This window comes from Talpa occidentalis, unplaced genomic scaffold (assembly GCF_014898055.3).
Source record: "Talpa occidentalis isolate TD23 unplaced genomic scaffold, MPIMG_talOcc4v2.1 talOcc4.6, whole genome shotgun sequence".
Lineage (NCBI taxonomy): Eukaryota > Metazoa > Chordata > Mammalia > Eulipotyphla > Talpidae > Talpa > Talpa occidentalis.
In genome coordinates, this window is record NW_023604972.1 from 2,496,661 (window position 1) to 2,512,376 (window position 15,716).

General features: G+C 56.4%; 1 protein-coding gene across 1 annotated transcript in view; it reads left to right on the forward strand.

The window, feature by feature from the left end:
- Window positions 1-9,629, forward strand: part of EVC2 (EvC ciliary complex subunit 2) — a gene marked incomplete at its 5' end in the record, with an annotated part of 58,886 nt that extends 49,257 nt beyond the window's left edge. The window contains 6 exons of the mRNA XM_054688293.1: window positions 115-342; window positions 5,025-5,239; window positions 6,561-6,648; window positions 7,354-7,547; window positions 8,178-8,279; window positions 8,724-9,629. Coding sequence (XP_054544268.1) covers window positions 115-342; window positions 5,025-5,239; window positions 6,561-6,648; window positions 7,354-7,547; window positions 8,178-8,279; window positions 8,724-8,994 — 1,098 coding nt within the window. The remainder of the gene's footprint in view (window positions 1-114; window positions 343-5,024; window positions 5,240-6,560; window positions 6,649-7,353; window positions 7,548-8,177; window positions 8,280-8,723) is intronic.
- Window positions 9,630-15,716: the final 6,087 nt, after the last annotated feature.

Sequence of the window (15,716 nt, forward strand, 5' to 3'; positions counted from 1 at the left end):
TGGTGGTGCCATTTCTCTCCCGGTGTCCAGCGTCCCCTCCCTCTCCTCGCCTACCGGCCCCCACAGGCACTTAGATGGGACGCGTGTGGACACAGGTCTCTGCTGTCTGCCCAGGTCCGGGGAGAGCTGCGGGGGGAGAGAGTGCAGCAGCTGGAGGCCCAGGAGGCCCGCTTCGTGGAGTCCCTGGTCTCGCTGCAGTTCCAGAAGGCGGCCAGGATGACCAGGACCCTGCGGGCCTACACCGCCCTCCTGAGCACCCAGGACCTGCTGCTGGAGGAGCTGAGCGCATCCGAGACGCTGACCCCGGCGGCTTGCGCCCAGATCCTAGAGTCGCACAACCCGGTGAGTGCAGGCTGGCACCGGGGCGCGCCGGGCAGGCACTGGACTCCCACTGTCAGATGAGTAGTTACCTGCCCCGCCTGTGCCGCTCACCTGCCCTGCCTGCGCCTCGGAACTCAGTGAGCTCAATGAGGTGGGAGCACATTGCAGCTGAGGCCCAGGATTGCGCTGTGCCGCCGCCCTGGGATCAGTCCTTTGGGATGTTTAAATGCCGACATCTCTGACGCTGGGCCATCTCGGTCAGCAGCATTGCTGTGTCTTTCTAGTGCCTTGGAAAATGAGCTAATGAGCTCGATGCCGTGGGTACCAGGTTTTCTTACTCTCGTAATGGAAATCATTGCTGTTGTTCCTACGTGGTTTCCGTGAGGTGTGAAAGGTATATTCATAAAATCAAAGCGTCGGAGGCACCGTGGGGAAGACTAAGTTCAGGTCCTTTCTGTGTAGATTCGGAATTTCCTGCCTTGTGTGTTAGCAGGATGACGGCGTACAGTGAGGACAAGGAGCGCGGGTTTGCTGAGCTCCCAGCCCTGTGCTGAGCTCCCAGGTCCAGCGCTGTGGCTGGACCTGCTTCCCTTGCAACGCGAGTAACCCTCTTCACCATGAGTCTTAAGGCGGTTATTTCGGCGTGATTAATGACAAGTTGCAGTCTTATGCCGCGGTGCCATTATGCCGGTTGCCGTACCTCACATCAGTTAGCCGTGGGCCGCGCTGTCATGGGGCTCCGTTGCCGTGCTCCGCTCTCACCCGGGGGCCGTGGCGGGTCAAGTTCTCCGCGAGCGCCACAGCTAGGAAGTGATGGTGGCCAGAAATGGGGTCCATCTTTCATTGTAACTCACTACGTCGTGTTTGGGATCTTTGCGAAGGGGGGCGGGCTCCTATAATTTTTTTCAAGAGGTGATGAATAGCCTTAGATTTTGCAGCATCCGAGGCTCTCTCCCCGGCAAGCTTTGTGCGCCCTGCACCAATTCCCGGGAGAAAGGAGCTGGGAGCATTGTTGGTATCACAGCGTGAGACGTCCCCAGGCTGGACGGGTGAAAATGAGCATCCTCGCTGATGCTTGGAGCTCGCGAGAGAAGACAGGACATCCTCCAGGGCCCAGGACACCCCGAGGGAGCTGAGGCAGGGAGGGAGGAGAGGAAAGCAAATCCAGAGGCAGCAGTCCAGGGGCAGTGCTGAGGCTGGGGCCCTGGGGTTTGGGGATGAATGTGGGGGGCTAGGACTAGGAAAAGCCCCTGCTGCACGCGGGGGTCTGCCCATCACCTTGTAGCCAAGGCGTCCTCCTGGGCAGCGGGGAGGTGCACGGTGACACGCGTGGACAGCTCCAGGCTAGGGGTTGCTCAGGCCTCTGGCTGAAGCAAAGCAAGTCCTCGCCAAAGAAAATTATTCTCAATCGGGTCACCTCAGGACTCCCCCAGATGAAGTTCAATCAAGTAGGAGTTTCAATTAAAATTAGAAAGCTCATGATCGCACAGAAAACAGCACAAGATGCCGTCGCTACAGGAGAAACAGAAAAAGATTAAACCCCCCAAAGACTTGAGCTGTCTGAATTCCCAGTGTGGAATATACAATAATAACGGATGAAATTGTCAGAGAATTAAAGAGAGTAACAAAATGACTTAAACATGCCAATGTGGAACAGTTCTAAATTTGCATACAGGGAACAGAGGAAAGAAAATTGATAGCACGACGGGGAGAGCTGGGTAAATCTGCCGGCCCAGTGGGAAGTTTCAACACACCTGAGAGCCGCTAACTGGTTGAGCAGAGGAAGCACGAAAGTCCAGAGGGACCAAGCACCGCCTTGACTGTCGTGCGCAGCAGCAGCGTGAGCTCAAGTCCTCCACACACAGGGCGGGTAGAAACAATTCACGCTGCCGTGTTACTTTTACCGCCTTTTGGAACAAGAACAATTAGACTTAAATCGGTTTATTCAAAGATTATTCCAAAAAGTTCATATTCTGTAAGTCTTAAAACATACTTCTGAATAAATCATGAATCAAAGAAATCATAATAGAAAAGTAAAACTACATAGAACACAAACGCCACGTAATGTTGACAACTGAAATCGGTGGGATTCGGCCACTGCAGGTGGGAGAGGGAAATTTATGCCGCAACTTCTGTTAGAAATGAAGAAGCGCTCACGATTCAGATCATAGAGAAAGTTAGAGGGACAATTACAAATGACCCTGTAGAAAGTTGAAGAAAGAAACTAGCGTAAATAAAATTAAAAGCAAAACCACCATGGAGAGAATTAAAGGTGTGAAAAGTTTAATTGTTTTAAAAGAAAGTCTAATAAAATTGACAAATCTCTGATGAAGTTGACCTTCAAAAGTGATGATAAGGAACAAGTAAATAACCTCAGAAGTGTGAACAGTGGCACGATAGCTGCATAGGATCTTTCAGAAATCAAAGAATTCCACGTTACGTGGTGAATTTGAAAACTGAAATGAAATAGAAAAATCTTAGAAAAATATAAAGCACCAAAATTAAGTCAGAAAGTCTGTATCAACCCATTGTCACGAAAGTAGTTGAAAAACCTCACACACACATATACACATGCACACACAAATACACATGTATACATGTGCACATACACATAAATATGCATGAATATACACATTCTATATCCAACGACACACCTACACGCCAGATTACACACGCAGGTGCACAGGTACACACAACGTAACCATAATAGCTTTATAGTCATGTCCAGTAAACTTTGAGGTACACATTTTCCCAATCTTACAGACAAATTCTTCTTGATAGTTTGAAAAACGACTCATTGTAGGAGGCTCAGATAGCCTTGACACAGCAGTATAAGAAATACCTGGGAACAAACAAGGACAGCCCCGTCCCGCTCGTGGGTGGACAGAGATGTACGATGGATGAAAACACACCCCCGCCTAACGCGGTCGCCTGTCAAAGAGCTTTAAGGCAACACAACCAGGTGGTTTCAGCCGGATGAGGCAGGTGTAACACCGACATGTACAGTGACAGAGACCCCGAGCAGGGGAGGGACGGAGGAGACCCTCAGGAGATCCTTCCAGAGCCGCAGAGTCCAGGTGTCCCACTGGACATCCATCCAAGATAATAAAACTCCTTAGAAAATGAACAGTGGGGGAACTTTCTGTAGAATTTGCCCCAAACCCAGGCAGTCCCCTGGCTGGGGCTTGGCACTGAGGTGCGCCCGGGTTCCTGGGGGCCGGCAGGTTGCTGGTCACGGTGCAGCGGGGCACCCAGTGACTGGCCCCCACGCCCCATTCATGCACCCCTTCTCCTGCCGCCGGCTCCCCTTGCTTCTGTTGGAAACCGGGTGGCACAGCATCTGCATTTTCAGCTTGCCTGGGGGCTCTCTGGAGGAGCCCGGGAGCTTCCGTCTAGTGGGTTGAGAGCAGAAGCGCCTGGCCTGACCCGGAAGCAGCCGCAGCAGGTGGATGAGCTGTCTTGTGAGCCGGCCGCGCCGATGTCTCTCGGTTTGCCTTTGGAGGGAGGACAAACCTGTTGTCTTGCTCTAGATATTAGGCTGATTCTGCAGTGTGAACATTCTAGGGAAACCACTTCCCCATCGGGAACAGACTTTCGAGCTGTTAAACATTCAGGAGAATTAAGAAAGCATGAAAGGAAGTGCGCTGGGGGAAGCGACTCCGAAGGACGCGTCTCCGGTGCCCCTCATTTCATGAAAGATTTAGACTCAGTTTGTGAAATTGGACGTTCGCGAGCATAGCTGAGCCGCGGGCCCGGGCGCAGTGATGGGCAAATCTAATTAGGATGGGCCTACTCGGAGCAGGTCCGTGACCCCAGGCTGCCTGTGCCCGCCGGCTGCCCCTCACCGTCCACTGCGTGTCCCCGCCCACCCGAGCCCCTGCCTTCCCCGCTCTTCCCTCCGCCTCCCCGCCCGCTGGCCGCTCAGCCTGAATTTTCTCATTTCTGACTTTTGCTGCCCGTGTCGCTGTTCCCGTAAGTCCAGACCTGAGAGAGCAAATGGGCACCCGCAGGAGCTCCCTCGAAGCCAGCTGGGGACGCGGCTGGGAGCTGGGCCCGCACCGGGGCCCTCCCCGCCAGGCGCTGCGGCTGCAGGAGACCCACTCAGACGCCATCAAATGGGACAACAGAGTCCTGCCTTGTGCTGTTTCTCGGAGGATAAATAAATCCATTCCTGCAACGATACCTGAGGAGAGCTGGGCAGGGTCCTTCAGGGAGCGCCTTTCTCACCAACAGGCCGCTGGGGCTGCCCCTGCTGGGGAGAGGAGGAACAAGCCCCTGCTTGAGCTCTCGCAGGGAGAGGCATTCGGACACTTCCAGAACTGAGTCTCGAATCCCCCTGGTGCTAAGTGGCAGGTGCATGTGCAGGGTGTGGTCGAGGTCGGGGGCAGCTGATAATCTGCAGGCACGTGTCCCCTTCCCGTTCCTAGCCAGGCTCACTGGAGCTTGCAAGGGAAAGTGCCTCACCAGCTCTGTGGGGACACTGGCAGGTGGAGGCCCAGCCTCCCCCCGAAACCCTGTCCTGTGGGCTGGGGCCTGGGTGCAGGGCTGGCGTGTGACCCGGCTGCCGGTGTGCCTGCAGACCTTCTGCTGGACTGTCTCCATGCGGGCCGTGGCAGGAGCTGTCTGGGTGGGGCCGGGAGCAGATGGTGCCGGCTTCTGCCTCAGGCCGAGCTGCCCGGCTTCTCTCGCCCCTTCGCGTGCAGGAGCTCCAGGAGCTGGAGAGGAAGCTGGAGGACAAGCTGGCACACCAGGAGGCGGCCTGGCAGCAGCGGGTCCTGAGCAGCGGGCAGCAGTGGGCAGGCGAGGGGCCCTGCCTTCTCAACGAGCCCGACGCCGTGGATTCGGAGAGGCAGGTCTCCGCCGTCCTGCAGCGGGCCCTGAGCCTGGGCCCGAAGTGCCTGAAGCAGCACCAGCAGGGGTGAGCGAGGCTGGGGTGCAGGGGGGGCTCCTGACCTCTCAGACTCAGGGGCGCGTCCCCCACTTCCCAGGCTCTCACCGGCAGTGGAGCTGTGGCCCTGGCCTCCGGCGAGCTGCGGGCTGTCCAGCACCCTCCTTCGCTGGCAGCTTCTTTCTCCTCTGTCTTGTTAGCATCGTTGAGCTCTTTCTTACTGAACCTACTTTTTTTTTAAACTTTTAATTCTGAAATAATGATAGACTCACGGAAGTTGCAAAAGAAGCCTGGGGGGGCCCACCAGCCCCCAGTGTAGCCCCTACCCTGCCCGGTGCTCCCTGTAGCCCGACCCTCCTGGCCCAGCCATGCAGGCCTGGCCCCCACCTGCGGGCCTGGCCCCCACCTGGACGGGGGGTGCACGTCCTGCTTTTGTAAAATCCCGAAAAAGACAGACCCCCAGTCTTCTCTGGTCGTGTTCTCTGCCTTCTTTTCCAGTTAGCATTAGACAGTCAGCCGTGACTCTGGCGTTAAGAATTCTTGGAAAACATAGTTTTTAGCAGCCTCGTCCCTCCCGCGGTGAGCGTCACGCTGCTAGGGCCAGGGCAGCCGCACGCCCCGCGCCACGTGTGGCTCCGATGTTGAAAGCACGCGCTCGAGTGTGTTGAAGGTCACAGGCCACATCGGGGGGAAGGGTCAGGTGATTCGTGTCCCTGCTCAGGCTCGTCTGTGCAAACATCAAGACCGGTCAGAGGGGCTGACTCTGCGTGAGCTGAGGTGCGGCTCGAGGGGACTCAGGGCGTGTGATATCCAACTGCTCCCCGCTTCCTGGAGGAAAGAGCTGCTGGTCACCTGGGTTTGAGGGGGAGGCTGGGCTGTACTAACCGCAAGGAGCAGGCCCACAGTCCCGCTGACTTCAGTCGACTCAGTGGTTTAGGTGGGAGGGGGTGTGGCGTCAGGAAGAGTGATGGGGACCCCTGTGGGGCGGTGCCCCCATCTGCCCAGAGCCGGGGCATCCTCAGGAGAGGGTTCTGGTCACCGTCCCCACAGGTGCACAGCAGGGGTGGCCAGCCCGACCCCGGGCTTCTCCACCACAGCCGTGAGGAGTCCCAGGAGAGTCTCCAAAGTAGGGTCCCACATGCCCACGCAGCCACAAGGACCTCTCCCTAGGGGGACATGCTGCTGCTGTCGCCCCCAGACGGGAAGCCTCTGCTGACTGTTTGTGGGTCTTTAAAATTGATTCGGATTAGACTGGGGACTCCTGTTCTGGAAATAGCCAGATGATCTTCTCGGGGACCCCTGCACATCCGAGTGGGCTCGCCTGGCCTCACCGGCTCCCCGTTTGCCCTAGCTGGGGAGAGGAGCAGCAGGGCGGCGCCGCGCTGGAGGACTTGCTGGAGAAGATGGAGAACGACGCCTTCGTGACCCTGTACAGCCAGGTGAGGACGTGCGCGTGCCCTGGGCCAGCCTCACCGCCCTGCCCGCGTCCACGGCCCACGCCCAAGCAGGGTGGCTGCGGGGCTGTGCGGGCCCTGCCGGGGCGGCGCGTGGAGCACTTCAGTCTGCGGCAGCAGCGGCGATCGCCCGCCGCCTCCTGTTCTGCAGCTGGATGGTCACCCAGCGTCCTCCCGAGTCCCTGTCTGGAATCAGCCCAACACAGCCCGAGCAGGCCCTGCCAGGAACACGGGTGGGCACTGAAGTCTGGGCCATGTCAGCGCCCATGAGAGCAAATCCTGCTTCCACTCCTCTGCATGGAGGTGGATTAGAGAATCCCGGCTCAGGGCCGGCACCTGGAGGCCATTCAGTCGCTCGTGGCTGAGGGTCAGTTCGGTGGTTCCCGGAGCCTGCCAGACCCCTCAGCCCCACGCCTGTGGCCCCCAGAGGAAGGTGTGCGGGAGGAGGGCGGTGACCAGCGGCTGGGCTGAGGCCAGGCTGGTGTGGTAGTGAGGAGCTGCGGGCAGTCGGAGGGCGCTGAGGCAGCCGGGCAGCCAGGCTGCTGGGCCAGAGATTGCTTTAGACACTCTGTGGCCCGGGGCATGTTTTCAAGACTGAGCAACTAGAATATTTATCTCCTGAGACTGCACCCCAGTGGCACGCTGAGCACAGAGGTCAGAGTGCGCAGGCTGAATCCCCCCTCCCCCCAGGAGCTGCGGCTGGCGTCCTACCTGTCCAGGCTGACCATGGTGCCGGCAGCCACCCTGCGCCGGCTCCTCAGCGTGGCACTGCCCACGGCCTCTCAGCCTGAGCTGCTGGCCCTGCCGGACTCCATCAGCCAGAAGCATCCAGACCACATGGCAGAGAGTGACCCCGGGGAGCAGGCTGACCTGGGCAGGAGCAGGTGCGTGCAGGCGGCTGCCTCTGAGAAGCTCTGAAAGAGGCCGGGGGCAGGAGACAGCATCTCCCGGGTCTTGAAAGCGCGTCTGTGGACGCCAGTTCTCTCGTTCCACTGGGGGCCGAGCCAGCGTGGGAACGTGGCCCTGGTACTAGACATTCGCCTGGGCCGTTTTCCCGTGATTCTGGACGATGCTGGGTGGACGCCCTCCCCAGGGGGCAGGGTGCTCCTCCCGGTGGCAAAGGTGCTGGATGTGGAGGAGGGGCTGGGGCTGCAGCCGGCTGACCACACACCGGAGGAGGTTTTGAGGGGCCCGGGGAGGCAGGGAAGCTGAACCACACTGAGAAGTGTCCACACGGGCTCCCCAGGGGGCAGGGCGGGTGTCCAGGAGCCCGGGGCTGCCAGGCCTCTAACAGCAGGTCCTAGAGAAGCAGCTCCTGGTTCAGAAGGGCAAGGAGGCAGCTGAGGGGTTGTAGGGCTGTGGTGGGAGCGAGGAAGGCCGGGATGGGGGACAGCAGCACTGAGGGGTTCGAGCAAGAGGGGTGGAGCTTACGAGTCACTTGAAGATTCTCCTCTTTCCTCCTAACTTGGTGTGGGCGTGGCCTCGGCTGAATGACCGTCCCTGCCTGCCTTCAGGAAGCACCAGGGCTGGTGGCGCGACTTGGAGAGCAAGCTTCGAGGAGACCTGAGAAGCAGAGGAGCAGAGAAGATGCTGTGGGCTCGCCGGAGGAAGGAGAGGTGACAGGAGGCTGGGGCTGGCAGGGACGGGTAGCCGGGGGCTGGCAGGGCAGCCCAGCGCTGTGGGCCAGAGGGGTGTGGACCCCAGACGGAGGGACACTCCTGCCCTGCACCACAGCCTGTCTCCACGTGGACCGTTTCATCGGTGAAGACAGGCCGCAGCAGGAGAACGTTCTCATCCTTATTAGCACTTTAATTACCATATTTATTTTCACTCCTGGCTGTTAAGATGGGATTATCATTTGAAGGAGAAAGATTCCTTATGCAGCCTCTGTAGTTTGCAGGGCCCCTTCTGTCCTGTTGCCCGCCCCTCCCGGCCCTGCAGAGGGGCGGGGAGGAGACAGCTAGCGAGGCCGGGCGGCCCTGCGCTTCCCTGAACTCGCGCGCCGGGCCCTGCCCCTCCCTAGCTGTTCTCACGCGCTGGGGGGACCTGTTCTTTCTCAGCATATTGAAGAAGACATGCCTGCCCCTCGGAGAGAGGGTGGCGCTCCCTGGAAAAGGCAGCTGGCCGCACCTGACCCTGGAGCCTGTCGGCAAACCGGCCCCCGTGCCCGTCGTAGGGGCGGAAGCCATCGATCTGCTACACACGGGCGAGAAGCTCTTCATATTCAGGACCCCAGCGGAGCCGGAGATCTCGCTGCACCTTCCTCCCAGGAAGAAGAAGAAGAGCTTCCTGAACGCCAAGAAGGCCGAGTGGGCCCCGGCCGTGGACTAGCCCGAGGAGCCCCCGGGGCCTGCAGCGGGAGGAGTGACTTTCTCCTGCCCCCGTGTGTGCTGCGCGCGTGTGCTGTGGAGTGTGGTGTGTGCGTGTGGTGTAGTGTGCGTGTGGTGCGTAGTGTGTGTGCTGTGTGCTGTGTGTGGGGTGTATGTGCTGTGTGTGTGCTGTGTGTGTGTGGTATGTATGTGGTGATAATTTGCAGATATAATTTGCACCTGCAGAAGACCAACACCCCCAGAAATGCCACCCCGACTTTCAAGAGCTCGGCTCTCTCTGGCCATGTGGCTCCCGGTGGCTCGGCCTCTTCAGTGTCACAGGACGGAGGGACACCAGCGCCTCAGTCCTGCCTCCAGTCACCTGAGAAGACCCCGCAGCCCCCACCTGGACTGCGTTAGCAGCAACCTCTGTTCTCACATTTTGTGTTTGTTCCATGTTTTGTTTTTATCAAGGGAGCGTTCAGAAATAAACGCCTTGTGCCCGAGGCCCTTCTCAGCGGCTCGTTCCTGCTGTTTGCACCTGCCTGTCATTCTTCATGGTTTCTGCGTCTTGGGGCGACGTGGCAGGCTCAGCAGGATTCGCCCTCTTGTTCCAGGCGCCAGAAAGTGCCGCCACTGGGGGGCACTGCCCGCAAGTCAGAGTTGCCTTCCCCTCTCAGCCGCGAGGAAGGGGGAGGCCTCGGAAGGAGAGGCGGGTGTGCGGGATCAGAGACAGGGACCCCAGGAGGGGCGGACCCAGGACCCACGCGCCTGGCAGCCAGGCCCGGCCTGAGCCCCAAGCGCGGACACAGGGTGCTCGTATGCTGACCAGCGAGGTGCACAGGGGTCCTTGGGGGTCTCCATGCTTCTCCGGCCCTGGCCCTCATCAGTGAGCCCGGGGGCTGGACCAGTTCCTGCATAAACTTTGCTGGGGGATGGGCCTCAGGAAGCACAGGCTCCTGGGAGGGGCTGCTGGGCCCTCCAGCTACCTGAGCGCCTGTCTCCTACCTCACCGAGACCCGGCGCAGTGGGCGCCATGACCCACTTGACCCCCGAGGAGGCTGAGACTCCGAGACTGTAGGTGACGTCCGGGCCCCGTCATGGCCCCTACGAGGGGGGATTTCTGGCTTTGAACCCAGTGTCTCCTTTCTGCCCTGATTTAGACACCCCGTGTCATCAGGGGTCACCTGAGGCCTCGTCTTGCCGGCAGGGGCCCTCGTGCACGGGGGTGAGCTGGGCCTCTGCGGGGGGTCGCCGTCTTCCAGGGCCGCCTGAGATTGCCCCAGCCACTTCCCCACAGCAGCCCGCAGGCACGAGCTCTCGGGGGAGGGGCCGCTTCCCATCAGCGGGTCTGGTGAGCAGAGGGAAGCCGGAGAAAGAGCCCTGATTGCGGAGGGGAAGGTGTCTGTGTGTCTTGAGAAGCCCCTGACCTTTCCCAACTTCCTTTTCGTCACCAGCAGAAGGATGAGGAGAAGCCCTTGTTCTGCGGATTCGGGGAAGTGGGACCTGGACAGCACTTGGAGGTGTGATGGCCACCTCTCCCCCTCTCCCCAGGGAGGGGACGCTCTGCCCCTCTGATGACCGCCTGCTTCTTCAAGGACTCTGCTAGAATAATGCATGGTTGAAAGGAGATTGCACATAAGGATTTCAAAAAAAAAAAAAAAAGCTGAAAATTAGGGGCTGGCGCTGATTGAAGAGGCTGTTAGCAACACCAGGACGTCCCCAGGCTACTCATTGTACAGCGTCTGCGCATAACAGTGACCCGCCGTGGGAACAGGCGGAGAAAGACCCACTATGGATTTGCCTTCTGCAACTCACTGCACAGAAACATGGTGACGATGTGCCGAGGAAGCCTGTGCTTCTGGAAATGGGTAGATTGGATTCAAGTCCCAGGGCTACAGCTTCGGAGCAAGCTAAGAACCCCAGCCTCCGTGGCGAAGCAGGGGCCGGGCCTACCCTGGATAACGGCGCCATCAAGACCTGGCCCCTGCTTTGCCACGGAGGCGGAGGTCCGAGCCTGACCGAGAGACGTGAGCTCAAGCTTAGATGATGACTCACCCCATGCAGGACTGACCAGCTGGGCGATGTCGAGAAAATTGGATTCTGTCTTCTGAGAGTTTGGTCTCATTGCGTTGACAGATGACAGACACATGAATGTAAGGGATAAGACTTGCACAAAGAGCAAGCTGTGGGCTTTGGGGGCGAGGTCCCACGTGCCTGGGGATGTTTGGGAACAGCTTTATGCTCCTGACTCCCAAATCTTCATCTCCAGACGGGGCTGGGCTTCTTGGGCTCCAGATTTCATATCTGCAATTGTCAGGCACCTCCTGGACACCTCACAGGGCCTCATCTTCACGTGCAGAACTCACCAGCTTCCGTAAAACCCATTCCCCCATGGCTGTGCCCCTCTGAGCAGATGGCACCACATCTGAAACCTATAAACTGAGGATCTTGCTTCTCAGCCTCCAGCTGTAATAACAGATCCTGCTGGCCGAGCTCTGTCCACCTGCACATCGGCCTGTCCCCCTTCCCGCCATTCCTGCAGGCCTGGGTGGACTCAGCAGTCTCTCCCTCCGGGCTGATTCCAGTCAATTTGTCTCAATGGAAGCCATGTCTGCTGGAAGACCTCCAACGACCCATTGCCTGCAAGACCTTATTCTGCAGAGGAAGCTCTTGCTTTACTTCCTGAGCAGCCACTGAGTAGCAATGAGATCCAAAGAGTACGGGAGGTCTGGGACTGCCCCAGCATCTGCCACTTACCCTGTGGCCCCGGGGAGGCCGCTGCCTTCTGTGGACCCATTTCTTGGCCTGTGATAGAATGAATGATGCTGGGATGTGCCAGGCACAGGGGGACGCACAGTAAGTGTTAACTGGGATGCTCTTGCAAGTTGCTTAAGGTTCTTGAAAGCCACATAGAGGATGGAATGGAAGGAGAAGCGGTGTTGGGTTTTCATTGGTTTCTGTCCCCCAAGGCTCAGCTCCAGTTCGGCTGCTTCTTTGTGGGTGTCCTTGCTTCACTGGCCTCCATTTCATTTGCCTACAGCAACCATCACACCACCATCTCCAGGACCATTACTTCTGAGCTTGCCTTCTCTGGGTCAGACAAACCACTTGAAGTTTTATCTCAACTTTTCTAACCCTCAAAAAGGCCAGGCAGAGGAGAAACTATTCTCTTCCGACAATGGTAAGATGTAGAGTGAGTTTCCCAGTCTCGGTGTATGTGGCGATCACCACTTCTCACCTACCAGTGGCATTCCCGTCTCCTTTCTTATTTTAGGGCACCCCAACTTCATTTGCTCCCCTCCGACCTCAGGAGATTGGCTGTCACGGTTCCCATAATTTCCTGATAGGCCGTGGGGGTGATGCTAACAATCTCTGCCTTTTAACTGGGGTGTTTAAACCATTATATTTAATGTATTTATCACTATGGCTGTACTTGTGCCTCAATTTACCAAATTGCTATTTGGATTTTCAGTCTTTGATTTGTTATTTGCTCTGCAACTTCTCAGTGCTTTATTATACACAATATAGGCTGACCGTCTATGCAGGAGGTGAAGAATCAGTTCTCTTACAGACTGACATGTACAGCACACCTCTTTCCAGTTATGCAATACAACTGACGCCCACCTTTAAGCCAAATAGTCAGCATTTGCAGTATTGTCGCTCACGAAATTGTATTTGAATTTGCGCCACATAGTGCATTTTAATTACATTTCCTTCATATAACTTTTTTCGAGATAATAATTGGCTTGTATCATAGTTATGCAAAAAGAAAGAGAAAGACTTCTTATCTTTTGGAAAAACATACTAAAATATTTATGGACGAAATTATGTGATGTCTGGGATTTGCTTTAAGATAATATTAAAGGGCTTTTGGCCATGATAGAGTAACAGAGACTGAATTTAAGCTTCCACTTAAACAACTAGAGAATTGCCCAAAATACAACAGCACAGCAGCATTCTCAGACTTTGGGAAATAGGCAGCTGCCAGGGCCTGGCACCTATCAGGGGCTTAATAAATAAAGCTGGTCATTTTGTGTTATTGATGCTACCATGATAGTATAACATCAAACGTTCTACCCTCTTTTATTGCTGTTATTTAGTTACACGGATGTTTAATGAAACGGGAGAGCTTTAGCAAATAGGTAAGTAAAAAAATGCAGTTAAAGGAGATGACTTTCATATTCAGGAAACATCTGTTCAGTAACTGAAGTAGTGAAAGCAGGAAAGAAGGGGAAGAGGGTAGGAAAAAGAAAGGGAGGAAGGAAGAATCCTTGTTTTCAAATACATAGAAATAAAAAATAACTTGAAGAAAGTTAAGCAGAATGTTAAAATGCTTGCCCCTGGAGAACTGATTACAGGCGATTTTCTTTGATTTTGCCTTTATGTTTTTCAGTAGCTTCCAGTTTTGTTAAATTGAATCTCTATCGCCTTTGTAATCAGATAAGAGAATAAGGATAACATCTAAAATCAGAGATTTGCTATAAAGACACTCATTTCAATAATTTCCCTCCTCATCATATTCCTGGTTTCAGAGCATCTAAAATCACTCCACATAACAATATTAAATTATAAAATCAGCTCTTCTTGTCAGTCACGACACTGTGCGGGGGGAGGTGGATATGAGGGGTGAGTAGTCAAGAGTTTCTGCCGAGATTGAGTTTTGTTGTCAGAGAAGAGACCTAGATATTAGTGATTGAAGTAACACAGAAATCTAACTTTCTCCCACGCACACAACATATGTGAGGGTGGCGCGGGCAGGGACGGAGCTCCCTGACCCAGCAATGCCCTTCCTGCCCAGCCACCGGGCCTGGGGCTTCCAACCCAAGGATGCCCAATGCCTCCAAGATGGCGCTGCCCCTCCAGTTGTCATGCCCACTTGAGGCGGAGAGCAGGAGAAAGGAGACGAGCAGAGTAACCCAGCTGTCACACAGACACTCACTTACTGCTCAGAACTCCTGGCAGCCAGAAGTAGATGTTTCTACTCTCACTACACACGAGGACACGAGGGCTCAGAGGAACTAAATAGCGGCCTCCGCTCACCTGCCGAGCAAATCCCAGTGCCAGGCTCCCGCCTGCCGGGCAGTCAGCCCCTGAGGCCCAAGCTCTCTCCTGGCCTCCTGTTCTGCAAATGGAGTCACTGCTTGTTTGTCCCTTCAGCCACTGATATGCACGGTTGTTTGCTGACACATGGATATTCAGTGAACATCTGTCTGGTGACTGAGAGAGCGCATGAATGACCATTGCACAAGGGTGGTGAGTGGCGGCCTGGAAGCCCTTAGGGAGGCACTCTCTGCCCAGAGAGTGGGCTCTGGTCAGGCCTGACCAGTGCCACTGACAAGAAGCACCATCTGGGGAGCAGCCCAGGTAAATGTCCTGGAGGGCATGGTGCCCCCCTGAGGCCAGAGGACCAAGCAGGGCGTGCAGGTCTCATGGGGCTGCCAGCAGAGGGGTGGCATAAACTCAGACTGGGGTTTCCCTATGGGCCAGAAGCCACACTATGTTTTCACTGCAGCACAGTCGGTGTCACTCACCAGGGACACCTTCTGGGAAATGTGTCCTGAGGCAACAAGACAAGAGAGTATCTAGTCCCAGGAATGGGGGTGCCGAGATCTTGATTAGCCAGAAGCTCATCCTGCCTGAGCTCCCCAACCCTGGGCTCCAAGCTTACGTGGCACAAACAGCAAGAGGAACCCTCAAAAAATAAAAATGGAGTTGCCATGTGACCCAGCAGCACCACACGCAGGTGTGTTCCCGAAGACCGTGGAAAGGCTGGTGTGAAAAGACTCAGGCCCACCTGAGTCCTCTGCAGCATGACCCAGCACTGCCACGTCGTGGAGCCAAGCTCCGTGCCCGTGCGGGATGAGCGGGGAGGAATCGTGTTCACAGCCAGTGCAGCACCACTCGGCTCTCTGAAGAGACAGCGCCGTTGGGATAAAGCGGATGACCTGAGGGGGTGATGCTCAGTGAGGTAAGCCAGGAGGTGGAAGATGGTTCCTGGACGGCCTCGCTCACTTGCGGAACATGAACAACTGAAGAAAACAATCTGACAAGACCCAGCAGAAAAGAATCCTTTGTCTCTATGACAAGCATATGGCTGCCGGAGGGCAGAGGGAAGGCGGGAGGACGGAAGGTGAGAGGGTATTGACAGCGGAGCTTGGATGGAGGGGTGCAGATGGGCCCCCCAGTTCATACAGCTGTGCAAACAACTCACAAATAACATCAGCTTTATGCAAAGGGGAGAAAACCCCAAGCTACCACCTCCCCAAAAGGATGAAAAATAGTCCCTCCAACCACTTGTTGCTCCACAGGTGAAATGTGTTTATCAAATAAATTACAAATTGAATCTTTAAAGAACAAAGGTGCTGGGTGACTTGCCTGCATTCTGTGGCCTGCGGGGGGCTGAGGAGGACGCCGGAGCTGTTCCCGGCGTGGCCAAAGGGCAGAGACAACACAGTCTGACGGAGTCACGCCAGCCCGCCAGGGTCTCCCGAGGCCCCTCCGTGGCCTCCCAAGGCCCTTGCTTTCAGATGTCCACTCCCAGGGCACCTTCCCGGAGGCCTCAGGCTGCTCTGAAATCACAGCCCCCCCCCCCAGGCCCCTCCTCATCACCTGACACGGTCCCCTTTACCTGGCTTGCCTGGCCGGCTGTTTACTGTCTGTGCAAGGAGCTGGGGCCGGCTCTGGGAGGAGACCTGGGCTTCACCACAGCTGCCCCCCACGCCGGCCGGTCCCTGCCAGCTA